Source organism: Hippocampus comes, unplaced genomic scaffold (genome assembly GCF_001891065.2).
Source record: "Hippocampus comes isolate QL1 unplaced genomic scaffold, H_comes_QL1_v1.1 scaffold113, whole genome shotgun sequence".
NCBI classification, from domain to species: domain Eukaryota; kingdom Metazoa; phylum Chordata; class Actinopteri; order Syngnathiformes; family Syngnathidae; genus Hippocampus; species Hippocampus comes.
The window spans coordinates 28,979-44,868 of NW_017806160.1; the positions used below are offsets into that span (position 1 = coordinate 28,979).

The window sequence follows — 15,890 nt, forward strand, 5'->3', positions numbered from 1 at the left end:
CATTATTCCAAACATGAGAAAGCATTCAGCAAACATAACTGGAATCGAGCAAAAGGACTCCCAATCCCAACGGCCAAACCCGGAAATGAAGTGCCGGCATGATTGACTCCAGCTGTAACGCAAATTACTTGGTTCAAACAAACATTCTAGTGCCACCGCACAAACGTGACGACTGTGCAAAAATAACTACATAAAAGACACCACTGTTACAGAAAGACTTTACACGCTATTTAAACTGCCGATCGCGAACGGAACAAACCGTGATTGAAACTAACTGTGATGCCGCTCTTTATTCGTTGCGCTGTCACCTGTCAGTGGCAGACCCGCCCCTTTAAAAGCGCCAGCTTCATCCATCAATATGGGTTTCCCTGGATGAAATTTATTTGATTCCTTCGTGATTTTTGCGGTCCTCGGACCCACTTTATACCTGTGGACAAGGGATTCCAGGCTCTAATCCCTCATTGTGTCCGAGGACCGGCAACCCGAGGCCAAGGCCAAGGCCAAGGACTTGACTCCCAAGGCCAAGGACCAAGGACCGACCTTCGGTCCTCGAGGCCAAGGACCGGCTCGAGGAACCTGATCAGCACACACTGATGGGGGGGGTGTGTGTGTGTGTGTGGACGTGGAAGTCAGAAGTACTACTTCTGGTTGCACAAATAGCTGTCTTTCAGAGTAAGAATATTAGAACCACACAAATGAACACAAAATGAATCAATGCTTAACTCATTCAATACCAGCCAATTCTAGACCCCCCTTGTTTTTTTTTCCCCGAAGTCTTGGAAAAATTGAAAAAAATAAGTACAGTATCTGGGGTTGAATGTGTGGAGTGTGAAAAGACATCTAAATATGTCTTTGGGAGTGAATGAGTTAAGCACCGACATTTCAGAAATAACATTTTCCGAGACAATGAATGAATTTGGGCCCTTGTGTCCCTGCCAATGAAAAACAGACACGGCATGGAGATAAGTCCAGGTCTGCATGTCCTTATCTTCATTCCTCTCCTTTCCAGCGCACGCCTTTCTCCACCTTTCTAAGTGTTCCTCCACCTGCTTCCTGCTGTCAGTGCAGTCAACAATGTGAGCTGCAAACATCGCGGTCCATGGGGTTTCCAGTGTAAGCTCATCTGTCAGCCTCTGCATTACTATTACAAACAGGAAGCGGCTCATAGCTTATCCCTGATACAGTCCCACCTCCACCCTCAACTCCACCATCACACCCGAAGCACAGCTCGCCACTGTGCTCACAGCCCCGAGTCATACAGATTATGTCCTGTCCTATTCTAACATACTTCGTTGCCACTACAGACTTTGTTTTTTGTTTTTTTTATAATGCCATTGTTTTTCGTTTCTTTTTCAGTTGTTGCCATGAATTGGACTGGTGCTCACCAGTCCAATTCATGGCAGCATCATCGCACTTTCATTGTGGAAACATTTGTCAAAACACACGGAACGCTCGTTGTGTTGCAGTTACAGATTCGTTAGCTCTTCAATCTTGGTAGACATGATCCCGTACCAGCTCGAAACACGATCTTTTTATGGTTTCCCAATTTCAGAGCTACTGGATTTGCATTGAAACAAAAATCAACCGGCCAACCTCGCACCGCCAGAACTCAACTTAATTTTAAAAACATAAAACAGAATGGCATTATATGTACTTTTCATTGTGTATTACAATGTCACGCGTCAGCATCAGCGAGAGGTGGTGTTAAATTGGCAGAAGTATTCCTGGGTGGGTTTGTTGGCGTACAGATCCTTGTCCAAATACTGCTGACTGAATGTAAGAGAACACAAAAATGCACAAAAGGTTAGCGGTAAGTAACTTTCTCAGCAGTCTGGATTCAATTTGCTTTTTGTGCTTGTTGCTTACTGTGCTTGTTGCTCTTTGGCCAGCTGCTTGTTGAACTGGTCTGCCTGGATCCGCTTTGCTCTCCTGAGTTCTGCCGTTCTCTTTTCCTCTTGCCGGGCTTCACCGGATGCCTTCAAGAGTTGAGAATTCCAGGCTGCCTCCCGGTTCTTCTCAGTATCACGCCATCTCTTATCATTGATAACAAAGATTGGCTGTTAGATCATCACTGCTTTGGGGCACCACTTCATCAATCAATCAGTCAGTTGTTCGGTGACACATTCGTTCCCCCTTAGATGGCAATTCTATTCGCGATTGTATTCTTTCAACTTTGTGGACAGCGAGCCGCAGCATGGGGTTTAGTGGTTACCAGGTCTGCCTCACAATCAGGAGATCTGTGTTTAAATCTCTCTTGGAATGTCTCTGTGTGGACCTTGCATGGCAATATGCTAAATTGCCCGCAAGTTTCAATATGAGTGAGTAGTTGTTTGCCGATCATTGCTCTGGAGACCACAAAGAAGAAAAAAACCTTCTCAGCCATGTCCAACCCGCAATAGCATTCCTGGAAGAAACCATCCTCCAGCTCTCATGGATGGAAAAGATCTAAAAGGAACTTCCACCGTCAGTCATCTCTGAACATGGAGAAGCATACTACACCATGGCATTGTCTCATCAACCGTCTACTACCTGCAGCCATGTGTTAAGCGTGTTCGTAAATGTTGTCGCTCAGTTACAAGGTACCATCATCGACCTGTCTCTCCATGCATTGTGCCTCCCTTTCCCTGTAGATGGCGCTCAGCTGCTCGGGGCTGATGCCCTTCCACATGTCGGTCGCAGCAGGCTTCCCTTTCTGCAGCTGGCTCACGGCAGCTTCCCAACCCTCTGTCATCATGGTGGATGTCAATGTGTGCCACTTTTCAGCAAGATTCTCCCTCTCCTCTCTCCGACGTGACTCCTGCAGTCGCTCAGCCTGCTCGGTAGCCTGCAAGGAGCCACATACTGTCAGGCCTTGTCTTTCATGTAGTTCATTGATTAATTGTGATGCTTAAAACTTTTGGAGGCACCATCGGTGAGAGTAGGAATTATCATGTATTTCCATTTTTTATATTATTTTGCAATAGACAAAGTGAGAAATGTCTGTCGTCAAGACCAATGAGGAAGTAAACATCAGTGGTGCGCGTGGTCAAGCCGGTGAGTCCGTCAGTATTTTAGGCCGGCCCAGTCCGTCCCAGTTATCGGCGACAGCCCAACAGCATTAAGAACAGACTTACCGGGTGCCACGTCACACACAAGTGGCGCACACCTGACACGTACCCAAATACAGAAAAAATAGAAAAATAAAACCACGTTGTTTACCTTTCTGTCCCACAGACCTCAATGACGTGTGGGGCTCATGTGGATGGGCCAGAAATACTGACGGAGAGAGTGACAGACTGACGGCCCTTCCGTCAGTCTGACAGAATGCCCACCTATGGCAAACAGATCATGCGCTGCAATAGCTGCTGTGTTGGCACGTAGCTGACCCAAACTCTTCTGTCGACAATTAAGTCACACTGGCACCTGTGTCGCTCATATGAAAGCATTTTTACATGATTTGGTCACTTAGCAGTGCTCCAGAATGAAAATGTCAAGCAAAGGTATCTTGTATATTATAATCTACACTGTGTCAAATGCAAGCTGACAGGAAGCTGTTAACGTAATCCCTGCGATCCTTATGCAGGTCACCCAGGAACTTTGGTGGCTTTTATGGCAAAAAAGGCTTGCAGAAAAACGCTCCGTCGTACGTTACCAAATAGATATGAGTTAGTGAGTTGTCAGTGTAAGTCACATCAGATTGGTTTATTGTGTTCAATGTAAAGCGTTTGTATTGGACTGAAGTATGTTGTTTCAGGGATTTTTCGTTTTATTCTAAGACTAATTGCAATGTAAAGTAGGCTTAACATTTTGAGTGGCACCCTTAAAGTTTACATCTTCGATTTACCCTTTGAGACATTTTAGTGTATGAGATGTATATTTTGTTTGCATCTTCTCCTGAAAAACTCCCTCGTTTAGTTGTATTTGCATTTTTACCTGGTGAATAGTGTTTTGAAAATGGCGCCTCACCATGGAAGATTCAGCTGAGCGTGTTCAAACAAGTGCTAAGAGGGTGCCAGCGCACATGAATCAATTTTAAATTAATGATCGACCCAAATGAGCACACTTAGTGTGTGTGTGTGTGTGTGTGTGTGTGTGTGTGTGTGTGTGTGTGTGTGTGTGTGTGTGTATTGTACCAGAGCTTGATTGTAGTGGTCAAGAGCGATCCGGGCAGCTTTTCTGCCTTTTTCCTCAGCACTGTGTAGCTGTCTCCAGCTGTGGTCCTGTTGCAACAGTTCTTTCTCAGCCAGCATCTCTGAAACACACACGTGTTGCAAATCAACACTTGTTCACCCGCTCACACATACATAATGACTCCCTTTGAAGTTTGTCTATCAATGAAACCTCTCCTGGCAACAAGGGCTGGCTGTTAGAGTGAGCGATTGTTTGCACAGGAAGAAATTATGCAGATTTGAGATTATTGTGGGTGTTTTGTTAGAACAGAATAGAATAGAAAGCTCTTATTGTCATCATAGGGTGCGGATACCATGAAATGAATATGTGTTAAATAGACTCTTGTCATAATAACAATAATCAATGCATCTTGGGTTTCTACTCACTTCGGTGCTTGTCCTCAAAACAGCTTCTCTCCTGCTGGACCCTTTGTGCCAGAAGATCTCTTGCTGTTTGTTTCATTTGTTCTCTCTTCCGTTGTGCCGCTCCAATATCTTCGCCCTACGGAGAACACAAATAAGGTTGGATAAGGGTCACTCCTGAAGACCTTCTATGACTCTGTGGTGGCCTCAGCTATTCATTATGGCATAGTCTGCTGGTCAGGCAGAATCTCAGCCCGGGACAGAGAGAGACTGGAGTGACTGGTCAGGAGGGCCAGCTCTGTCCTGGGCTGCTCCCTGGACACTCTGGAGGAGGTGGGCAACAGGAGGATGCTAGCTAAGCTAACAGCTATGATGGACAGACCCTCCAACCCCTCCAGGCCACCCTGACAGCACTGGGCAGCTCCTTCAGCCAGAGACTGATACACCCGCGCTGCAAGAAGGAGAGGTAGCGCCGCTTGTTCCTGCCAACTGCTGTCAGGCTAGTGAATAGACGGTCCTGAAAACCTGGGCTCACCCCCACTCACCCATTTTTAATATGCTTATATTTCTATTTTATATTTATATTTATTGATATACTTTTTGTCTTCTACTTTCTCCGTTTCATAATTTTGCTGCTGTAAATTGGGAATTTCTGCATTGTGAGGTGAGCCCACCTGAAAGGTCTGCATGCTGGAAGGCCCAAGCTCAGCCGCTGGAATAGTGATCCCGAATACCCCCCTCAAGCCACACTTGAGACCGGCATCACGCGAGTCTTCCACACGCTGCTGGATGTTCCAGTACTGAGTCAGGCCAGCGTGTAAAGCTTCACGCACTTTCCTTTCCTCCGTGTCTCTCTGCAACAGCACTTGATCATGCTTCAGTCTCAGCTTGTCTGCAACATGAAGATGCACAGAAATATTATTTCATTTACTCTCCGTGTCATCTTGGCTGTCATTCTGTGTCTTTTACCAAAATCTTTGTCCCTTTCTCGCTCCATTTCTTTGCTGTGTTTTTTCTCCAGCGTTTGTTTGTGCAGTGCATCCAGGTCAAGGCCCATGACACGCTGCCTTGTATTGAAAATTCGAGTCTTGCGTGCAGCCTCGGCAGCCTGTCTCCGCTCCACAGCAGTCTCAACCGATTGGTCAACAGGGAATTGTACTTTGTACATGTTCTCTTTTTTTTTTTTAATCTGTGAGGAGGAACAACGTTGCAATGTTTCTAGTTTATGAATTTGGAAATAACACAATCGTGTCAAGTATTAATAAAGACACAGGCCATACCTTGGTGCATCTGCACAATCTAAGGTGACTCATAGCATAAATGTATAAAAACATTCAAATAATGCACTGTTATAATATGACAGTTGTTGTGTCGAAGTGCACTGCATTTAAAATATTTATCATGTAGCTATAAGTAGTTTAAGATATGAAAACGTATTATAAATTTTTCTCTATTTAAATTACAAATTTATTGATTGTCCTGGATTGTGTTCATAATCGAGTGGTGCATTAGATTTGATTGATCCTCCATCTGTTGCAGCGTAGTAGAAAAAGCAAGAAAAGAGATTAATATTGAGACTTACATGTAGAGAAAATGGAAGGGAAAGGACTGTCTGTACAGTCTTGACTCTTGAGTGTACTGCCTATGTATAGTGGTTTAATCACACAACACTAAATGAAGGCCTGTACTCCGTTTATCCATTATTGTCCACCTGCTGAAATTCTAAAGCAACACTGAAACAGCAATGTATCCATTTGGAATGGAACTCACCCTGTATGATGAAATTTCTTACGAAATAATCAAGACAGTCGCTTGCTTAACACAACTCGGCTGTGTTTGTGGCCCTCGGTATCCATGGTAACACCTAATCTTCTATCAATTAAAAATATTTATCCAATGTTTTAGTTATGTGCTAAGCTTGATAATATACAAAAAAATCCCAGTATTTAGTTACTTATGATTATCACCTGGACTGCATTATAGAAAAAAAGTCAAGACAAAACGCAGCACTTGGAATCTCGCGAGAAATTGCGATGTTACAGCTCTCGCGCTCAAAGCTCTTCCTGTTGCATTGTAAAATGGCGCATTGTTGTCACCTCGGCATCGTGACCGAGTAGTCAAGATTATGATTGAAATGCAAAGATTAACGGCTAGATGCGTGCTACGATGAGATGGTCGTATCGTCCGGCGTCGGACTGAGCAGGGACGTTTATTCGTTTGCGTCCAAGGTTTGTTGTGAGAGCTCTTCCAGTTGACATCGCTTGCTAGCATTAGCCAAAATTAGCCTGTTTTTTTTTTTTTTTTACGTCAGCTGCAAAACCTTCGACGACTGAACTACAACTAGAATGGGTTACTTAAAACTCATAGAGATCGAAAACTTCAAGTCATACAAAGGACGCCAAATTATTGGACCCTTTCATAAATTCACGGCGATCATCGGTCCTAATGGATCTGGTAAGTTTGCCAATGCAAAATGCCGGCAATCGGTGCATCCCGAGCAGAACGACTGCACAGAAAACGCATCGAACTCAGATCTTGTATCCAATATATATTCCGCATCAATAGTCGGCATGACCTGGCCGTGTGACCTGTGCACGCTTTATAGGCACTCAATTAGAAACAATTTGCACAGTGTAGTAATAATACGATTCGTTTTTAATTACTTCGAATGTGCAGTTGACTGTATAATAAAGTCGCCACTGGCGAACACTTCTCACAATCTTAACGTGTCTGCAGGAAAATCTAATCTTATGGATGCCATCAGCTTTGTATTGGCGGAGAAGACCAGTAACTTGCGTGTGAAGACTCTGAAAGATCTGATCCATGGGGCACCTGTTGGGAAGCCAGCTGCCAACAGAGCTTTTGTCAGTATGGTCTATCAGGAGGATAATGGAGAGGAACGCTCCTTCACCAGGATGATCATTGGTAGGAACTTCCTTTGAAAGTCACTTTGTTATGGTCTTCAGTTTTTGTCTGAGACTACTTTTTGAATTTTCTTGAGCATGTTGACATAAACTTGCATCCTTCCAAAATCATCCTGAGCTCTCTGAATTTTTGACTAATTATGTGGCAGGTTCCTCCTCTGAATACCGCATCAACAACAAAGTGGTGGGTTTGCCTGATTACAGTGAGCAGCTGGAAAAACTTGGCATTCTCATCAAGGCTCGAAACTTCTTGGTTTTCCAGGTGAGCCAGAATATCTGTAAGAAATATGTTTTTGTCCTTCCAATGACTCGCAATGCCATCAAATGTATGGGTTGTCAGAGAATTGCATAAAATGCTTTGTGTGAAGGAAGATATTCATTGAAAAAGAGAGTAGTCATTCAAATAAATTGTGTTTTTTACACTTGGTGTTTTGTTCTGATTGTTTCTCTAGGGAGCCGTGGAGTCTATTGCAATGAAGAACCCAAAGGAGCGCACGGCTTTGTTTGAGGAGATCTCGCGCTCAGGGGAGTTGGCCCAGGAGTATGACCGCAGGAAGAAAGAGATGGTGAAAGCGGAGGAGGACACCCAGTTCAACTACCATCGCAAGAAGAACATTGCAGCCGAGCGCAAAGAGGCCAAGCAGGAAAAAGAAGAGGTGAGTCCGTATTTGTGCCGGTCATTCATATACTATGTATTTATTTGTAACCTACTTGTATTTGGACTTTTGGGTTCTAAAAGTCCCACTCTGTTAGTAGAAGGGTTCGATGCCAATATTTACAGCGGTTCGCACGCCAACATTTTCAACTGAAATCAATTTGATATGGAAATAAAAAGTTTTAGATATCATTCATAAAAGTCATGGTTTTGAGTACCATGTAATACACATCTCACTCAAGGGAAAACAGCAAACGTAACCAGCCTGTTGGTTAGCAACAACTAAAAAAAACTCTGTAGAAACAATAGAATAATATTTAAGCGTTTATTAACTTAAATGGTGAATGAGGGATAAAAAATTCCGATGTACCTCATGAATGTGCTTTTTTTTTTTTTTTTTTTTTTTTCTTCTTGAAACTACATTGAATTAACCTGCCACTTTTGTCTCGGCCCTCCCACTTTGATCCAGGCTGAGCGCTACCAGCGACTGAAGGATGAAGTGGCGAGGGCCAGCGTTCAGTTGCAGCTCTTCAAGCTCTACCACAACGAGACAGAGATCGAGAAGTTGAACAAAGAGCTGGGTCAGCGCAACAAGGAGATCGACAAGGACCGTAAGAGGATGGACCATGTGGAGGAGGAGCTGAAAGACAAGAAGAAGGAACTTGGGAGGCTGATGAGGGAGCAGCAGACAATTGAGAAAGAGATCAAGTGAGTTACCACGCTCTTATGTCTCAGTGTAGGGGTCATGCTTGGCTTTCATCTTGCTGATCGCTTGACGTCTGCCCCCAGAGAGAAGGACTCTGAGCTAAACCAGAAAAGGCCACAGTACATCAAGGCAAAAGAGAACACCTCACACAAGATCAAGAAGCTTGAGGCGGCCCGGAAATCGTTGCAGAATGCCCAGAAGATGTACAAGAAACGCAAGGCGGACATGGACGAGCTTGACAAGGAGATGAAAGCGGTGGAGCTTGCCAAGCAAGATTTTGAGGAGCGCATGGAGGAGGAGGCGCAGAGCCAGGGCCAGGACCTTACCCTGGAGGAGAACCAGGTACCATAAGTTTGAATTTTGCATGTAGTGTATTCATATTGCAAAATAGTGTTTCCCCACCTTTATTGAGCCAGGACACATCTTTTACATTAGAAATGTATGTAACGGCACACCAACCAAAGTGTAAACTGAGGTAATGTTGGTATTGCATTGGGACTCATTGACAGATAATTAAAACCAGGTTTCCATAGAAGATGTGGTAGGGACATCCCTAGAAAGTGGACAGACCTAATGTAAAAGACTCGAAATAATCATGTGCGTTTCACTTGTAGGTCAAGCAATACCATCGACTGAAGGAAGAGGCCAGTAAACGTGCTGCCACCCTGGCTCAGGAGTTAGAGAAGTTCAACCGAGACCAGAAAGCTGACCAGGACCGCCTTGACTTAGAGGAAAGGAAGAAAGTGGAGACCGAGGTAACAAAGGCACTATGCACCTGTGCAACATTTCAATTCAAGCAACTATAAATGACCATGCCCCACTTTTCCAGGCCAAAATCAAACAGAAGATTCGTGAGATTGAGGAGAACCAGAAGCGCATTGAGAAGTTAGAGGATTACATCACCACCAGCAGGTGCGCCACACTGCACTGAGAAAAGTGCTTTGAATCGTGGGACCTCATTTGTTTTCGCTGTTACTGCGCAGGCAGTCTCTGGATGAGCAGAAACGCATGGAGGAGGAACTGACTGAGGAAGTGGAAATGGCCAAGAGGAGGATTGATGAGATCAACATGGAGCTCAACCAGGTAGGCGCAGTAGCACACACACACGCACGCTGTCACGCGTTACTGCGTCTTCAGATGTCATCATTGTCATGTGTTTTTCACCAAGGTCATGGAGCAGCTTGGCGATGCCAGGATCGACAGGCAGGAGAACAGTCGACAGCAACGGAAGGCTGAAATCATGGAGAGCATCAAACGACTGTACCCTGGCTCAGTGGTGAGGAATTCATTCTTTCTAATGTGTAAATGAATTTCACGTGACTGATGTTGGAGACACGGCGTTGATTGTTCTTCTTTCTGCAGTATGGTCGCCTGATTGACTTGTGCCAGCCCACTCAGAAGAAATATCAGATTGCTGTGACCAAAGTTTTGGGGAAGAACATGGACGCCATCATTGTTGATTCCGAGAAGACAGGCAGAGATTGTATCCAGTACATCAAGGAGCAGCGAGGAGAGCCTGAGACCTTCCTGCCCCTTGACTACCTGGAGGTGAATGGCACACGCCATGATTGCAAATCGGTAGCCTTAGTTTGTGCTTAGTTGCGTTTCTGCCCGGTAATGATGCGATTGTTTTGCCCTCTCGGGGACGAATAATCGCCCCAAAAAATGGAAGTGCTGACATACCGTTGCATACTTTACCTCACTTCAGTATAAGCGGATCAGATAATGGATGGATGGATGGATGGATGGATTTCCTGAGATGCAAGCGAACTGTTTAGAGTCATTACTAAAAAAATACTTGATTCTGTGTGTTAGAATTAGCTTGAGAACAAACCCATTCGGTCTTTTGAACATTTGAACTGTCTGAGAAGTGTCGCAGAGCTCCGCCTCTTTCTTACTCCTCGGGAGCCATGCGGCATTGTGTCGCCTCCAGTTTGAAAGTGTGGATCGTTTTTTAGACAGTAATGAATGAAAATAGTTGGGTTAGGCAGATTTAAGTAAGTTTGTTTAGTTAGAAATGTGTGTTTAATGCACAGCATGTTTGCACTGAGGATTGAGAGGAAGAAATCTCATCTATGCTGCATGTCACACATAAAGCATATTTGACAATAAAGATGACCTTGACCTTGACAACTGGAATGCTTCGGTGAAAGCGCGTCAGTCCCTGCAGATTCATTGCTGCCTAATAAACTGCTTAGTCAGCTCATTGTTTTATTTATTGCATCACTCATGGCGAAACATTAAATGCATTTTGTCAGGTGAGGTGTTGGCGTGACTGTGAATAAATTAGCTTTATATTTTTATTTTTTGTTCTTATTATTGGCTAATGAAGTAGATTTTCACTTGACTTTATTTTGAACGTGTGCTGTCCGTATTATTCTTTTCTAGCGTTTGTTTTCTTGCTTTGATTGTAAAGTGTCCTTGAGTGTTTTGAAAGGCGCTTATAAATGTATTATAAATAAAATAAATAAAAGTATTATTATTATTATTATTATTGTCTCATCACAGGTGAAGCCAACTGACGAGAAACTTCGAGAGCTACGAGGAGCCAAGCTGGTGATTGATGTGATCCGCTACGAGCCTCCTCACATCAAGAAAGCTCTGCAGTACGCGTGCGGCAATGCTCTGGTGTGTGATAATGTGGAGGACGCTAGGAGGATTGCTTTTGGAGGCCCATACAGGCACAAGGTACTGTCCGCATTTGTTAACTGTTCTCCATGGAACATTCGGTACACCCGCGCATTATGAATGGTTCCAATACAAAAGCGAGTTAAAAAAAAAAAAACCTCTTCCTCCGGAAATGTATAACTTTCGAGGTATTTGAAGAAACGATACCCTCATGTATGTTTATCGTTTCTTCCCTAACTCCTGACCTCTCTTTGTCCTCAAACATCCAGACTGTGGCCCTGGATGGAACCCTTTTCCAGAAATCTGGAGTCATCTCGGGGGGAGCCAGCGACCTGAAGGCCAAGGCCAGGCGCTGGGATGAGAAAGCGGTGGACAAGCTCAAAGAGAAGAAGGAGAAACTTACCGATGAGCTCAAGGTCATTTGAGATCATCTCTACTTCAAGTATTTCCTTCATTTTCACTTGCCAGCAGGGTTTTTCCTGGCTTGGCTCAAATTGAAGCGGAGGTGGTGCCATTTATACTGTGCGTTTGCTGCCCCCCCACAAACTCAAGCGAACATTTACATGCATTGTATTGTGCTTTAACATTTCTTTTTCTTACATCATATTTGACAACTAAGTAAAAAAGGACATAAATCACATTTGGTTAAATGTGGTCCTGTTAAATGTTCGTAGAACATTGTTGTGAGCCATTTCATTTGTAACTTTCACAGCCAGAGGCAGAACATTTAGGCCTCCCGGTTTTCATTTGGGAGAATGTCTTCATGCTCCCCTTGTGCTCACTTCAGTGCTCTCCTTCTATCAGTAAAATCAAGAATAAAGCAAAACGAGCAATTTCCAATGCTTTGTAGGAGCAAATGAAGGCCAAGAGGAAAGAGGCGGAGCTGCGTCAGGTGCAGTCGCAGGCACACGGGCTGCAGATGAGACTGAAGTATTCCCAGAGTGACCTGGAGCAGACCAAAACCCGCCACCTCTCCCTCAACATGCAGGTACCGCTTGTTTGAGCCGTCCTCCCTTCGCCTCACCTCCTTTTCCTTTTCAAGCATTTTATACCCTGCAGGAGAAGTCCAAGTTGGAGAGCGAACTGGCAAACTTTGGCCCCCGCATCAACGACATCAAGAGGATCATACAATCGCGCGAGCGGGAAATCACCGACCTCCGGGACCGCATGAACCTGGTGAGCCTGAAGCGCAAATGATGCGCTCTGTCTTATTCGTCACTTGCTGGCAAGGGTACGAAGATTCTTCAACTACTTTTCAGGTGGAAGATGAGGTCTTTGTTGAGTTCTGCAAGGAGATTGGAGTGAGGAACATCAGAGAGTTTGAGGAGGAGAAGGTGAAGCGGCAGAATGAGATTGCCAAGAAGCGGTGAGTTCATCCAGTGGAGCCTTGAGGTCGCACTCCCCTTCATTTCGTCCTGTCCAAGCTTGAAACATCAAGACACTCTTTTCTCACCTCACCTTTTTTCACTGAAATGGATGGAAATGCCATGTTAAAAAAATAAAAATAGCACTTTGTAAGACAGTACTTCATAAAACATACGATAACGTCCTAATGAAATAGAATGTAAAGAATTAAAATGTTGACCACATGTTCTGCTTGAATTTAATGGACACTGTGCTGCTATTTCTGATGTGTGCTCCTTGGCCACCCGGGGGCAGGATTCGAAAGACATGGGGGATACATGCGCACAACTCCTCAGTCAGCTGCAGTAATATTTGCAGTTCTTCGCAGAGGATAAAGAAGAATTGCTCACTAACTGTCAAACCGCTGCTGCTTGTCAATTGACTTGCGTTATCAGCCTCTATACAGCACTCAAATTTTAGCTCACAAGTCAAAGATAAAAGTCTTATTAATCTCAGCTCGTATGTTGAAAAAGTCAGAACACTCATATCTCAAGGCGCTGCCATTTTTTCCCCCTTTGAAATATGAGTGACATGCAGTAAGGACTGACTTTGGATGGAATATTTTCACAGTCTTGAGTTTGAGACCCAGAAGACCCGCCTAGGAATTCAAGTGGACTATGAGAAAAACCAGCTGAAGGAGGACCAGGAGAAGGTCATGATGTGGGAGCAGACAGTCAAGAAGGACGAGGCCGAAATTGAACGACTCAAGAAGGTACGGACTTGAAGGTCATTCATTTCTCCGGTTCGCTTTCCTCGCTCACTTGCGTCCTCCCGATGTTGTCATTTTTTTTTCTTATCAGGAGGAGCACAGGCACATGAAGATCATTGATGAGACAATGGCTCAGCTGCAAGACCTGAAGAACCAGCACCTCACCAAGAAATCTGAAGTCAATGACAAGAACCACGACATGGAGGAAATCCGCAAAAAACTGGGTGGCGCTAACAAGTAAGCTGCCGCCACCGTGCTATGACAAAGTCTTCCTTTGAACAAGGCGTCTGCTACAAGGGCTCTGGTTGTTGCTTCCCAGGGAGTTAACGCAACTCCAGAAGGAAGTGACGGCGATTGAGACGAAACTCGAGCAGAAGCGCAGCGACCGTCACAACCTCCTACAGGCCTGCAAAATGCAGGACATCAGGTTGCCTCTTCGCTCAGGAACCATGGACGACATCAGCCAGGGGGAGGTACGGAAGAGCGTCGCAGCATGTCCCCACGTTTTTTCGGAGTCAAAACCGCAAAACTGCATCCAGCCCCCTTTTTGTCTTTTTAGGGGAGCTCGCAGACAGACGAGTCGAGCAGCCAGAGGACGTCCAGCAGCGTTCTGGCTAAAGAGGCGCTCATTGAGATCGACTATAGCAACCTGTCTGAAGATCTGAAGGCAAGACCAGTCACACCATCGCGTCTCACGCACACACGCCCACGAGTCCTACTTGACCTCATTTTGAAATAAGGAGGGGCATTGGGATGTTTCCTTCAATGACATTCTTACGGTTTGAATGCTGTACATGATAGTAACACGCCGCCATCGCGGTAAGAAGGCCAGCTTCAAAATGAACCTAATCACATAGTACATGGACATCAATGCCTAGGCATGCTTTTATTTTGAAGCTTTTCCCAGCAGTGTGTTAACGGCCGACTTGACTTGTCTTCTGTTGAGGCCCTTTGCCATCACAAACTGTTGCTACTGATTTCAACAAGAGAACAACATCTTGAAACCCTTTCAATCGCTGATTTAAAAAAAAAAAAAAAAAAAAACGCTGATATTTACGCTGTCAGCGTTTAGCAGCCGCTCCAGAGCTAGCAGCACTCAAGTACTCCATATATGCTGGCGAGAGCCATCTGATTACTTTTAAGAGGCGGTAAACTTTGATGTCATTCGTGCTGATCCCTTTTTACCAAATCAGTCTTACTCAAGTGTGTTGCCGTAGCTGGCAAAATTGCTATTGTGGTTCTCATCTCTCTTTGTCTCATACACCAAAAACTATACTCATGGGAGAAATTTGTCTGAACTCTCACTGTGTCATGTGAAGCAAGGAAAATAGTGTGCTGCCGTGTGCTGTTTAGATTTAAGTACTTTTTTTTGTCTTCAGTACTAAAAAAATGTAAAGTAATCTTAATGGTTATGTACTTGTATGTATTCCTTTTTCATACAGGATGCCTTGTCAGAGGAGGAGATCAAGGCAGAGACGAACACGCTCCAGCAGCGTCTGAACGAGCAGCAGAGCATCCTGCAGAGGATCAGTGCTCCCAACATGAAGGCCATGGAGAAGCTGGAGAGCGTCAGGGACAAGTTCCAAGAGACCAGCGATGGTGAGCTGCCGGCCGAAAGCTTGATTTCTATCGAGGTGCAAGTATGGAGTTGTGACGAAGGTCATCTTTTTGCACTCAAGAGTTTGAGGCTGCTCGCAAGAGGGCCAAGAAGGCCAAACAGGCCTTTGAGCAGATCAAGAAGGAGCGCTTTGACCGCTTCAATACCTGCTTTGACTCCGTGGCCACCAACATCGACGAGATCTACAAGGCCCTCTCGCGCAATAGCAGCGCTCAGGTAATTTAAACTCTCACTCGATATTCATACATGGCAATTTTCCGCGGATCCGCGGAAATCCGCCGTTTTATTTCTTAAATTGATCATTTTTGTGAATCGTCTAAATCCGTTGAGAAAATTTTAGGGGCGGTCAGGTACCTTATCGTCGAGTTTTCACGAGCTCTCCCGAACAGTCTCTCCGTTTTCCGTTTGTAAACAGCCCTGCGATTGGACGTGTATGAAAGCTTCAACTAATCAGATCACTGAAGGCATTATTTGTTGCGGAAGTCTTAGCTCGATTATAAACAGCCCAGCGATTGGTTAACTACAAGCGATTGGACCAATCAAATTGCATGTAACATATTGCTTTACCTGATTCATGGCGGCCTGTTCGTCTCGCAAATTCATTGTTCTGGGATCGTTTTGAGCGGAATTATGAAATTTTTGACGAAAGATCAGGAGTCTTTAATCCTAGAAATTGACTCAAATGTCAAGAATAAATTCCGATTGGACTGGCTTGACAGAAAAGTCACTGTAAAG

At 44.6% G+C, this 15,890-nt stretch overlaps 2 protein-coding genes across 2 annotated transcripts in view; one reads left to right on the top strand and one right to left on the bottom strand.

Annotated features, from left to right (window-relative positions):
• Positions 1 to 1,460: 1,460 nt before the first annotated feature.
• Positions 1,461 to 6,517, bottom strand: ribc1 (RIB43A domain with coiled-coils 1). The gene is made up of 8 exons (XM_019895656.1): positions 6,282 to 6,517; positions 5,481 to 5,700; positions 5,186 to 5,403; positions 4,536 to 4,650; positions 4,113 to 4,231; positions 2,594 to 2,824; positions 1,867 to 2,033; positions 1,461 to 1,770 (listed from the first exon to the last, which is right to left on the bottom strand). The coding sequence occupies exons 2-8, from the start codon at positions 5,677 to 5,679 to the stop codon at positions 1,689 to 1,691; spliced, it is 1,131 nt and encodes a 376-aa protein (XP_019751215.1). The 5' UTR covers positions 5,680 to 5,700; positions 6,282 to 6,517; the 3' UTR covers positions 1,461 to 1,688.
• A 77-nt stretch (positions 6,518 to 6,594) lies between these two features.
• The window catches only part of smc1a (structural maintenance of chromosomes 1A), a 12,761-nt gene continuing 3,465 nt past the window's right edge, over positions 6,595 to 15,890 (top strand). Inside the window, exons 1-22 of the mRNA XM_019895655.1 lie at positions 6,595 to 6,965; positions 7,248 to 7,436; positions 7,585 to 7,697; positions 7,888 to 8,091; positions 8,560 to 8,798; positions 8,880 to 9,138; positions 9,411 to 9,551; positions 9,626 to 9,708; positions 9,780 to 9,879; positions 9,965 to 10,072; positions 10,159 to 10,344; positions 11,305 to 11,484; positions 11,694 to 11,840; positions 12,275 to 12,412; positions 12,484 to 12,600; positions 12,684 to 12,790; positions 13,399 to 13,540; positions 13,629 to 13,774; positions 13,857 to 14,010; positions 14,097 to 14,204; positions 14,980 to 15,136; positions 15,217 to 15,371. Of these exons, the coding sequence (XP_019751214.1) occupies positions 6,857 to 6,965; positions 7,248 to 7,436; positions 7,585 to 7,697; positions 7,888 to 8,091; positions 8,560 to 8,798; positions 8,880 to 9,138; positions 9,411 to 9,551; positions 9,626 to 9,708; positions 9,780 to 9,879; positions 9,965 to 10,072; positions 10,159 to 10,344; positions 11,305 to 11,484; positions 11,694 to 11,840; positions 12,275 to 12,412; positions 12,484 to 12,600; positions 12,684 to 12,790; positions 13,399 to 13,540; positions 13,629 to 13,774; positions 13,857 to 14,010; positions 14,097 to 14,204; positions 14,980 to 15,136; positions 15,217 to 15,371 (3,282 nt within the window). The 5' untranslated portion in view covers positions 6,595 to 6,856. The remainder of the gene's footprint in view (positions 6,966 to 7,247; positions 7,437 to 7,584; positions 7,698 to 7,887; positions 8,092 to 8,559; positions 8,799 to 8,879; positions 9,139 to 9,410; positions 9,552 to 9,625; positions 9,709 to 9,779; positions 9,880 to 9,964; positions 10,073 to 10,158; positions 10,345 to 11,304; positions 11,485 to 11,693; positions 11,841 to 12,274; positions 12,413 to 12,483; positions 12,601 to 12,683; positions 12,791 to 13,398; positions 13,541 to 13,628; positions 13,775 to 13,856; positions 14,011 to 14,096; positions 14,205 to 14,979; positions 15,137 to 15,216; positions 15,372 to 15,890) is intronic.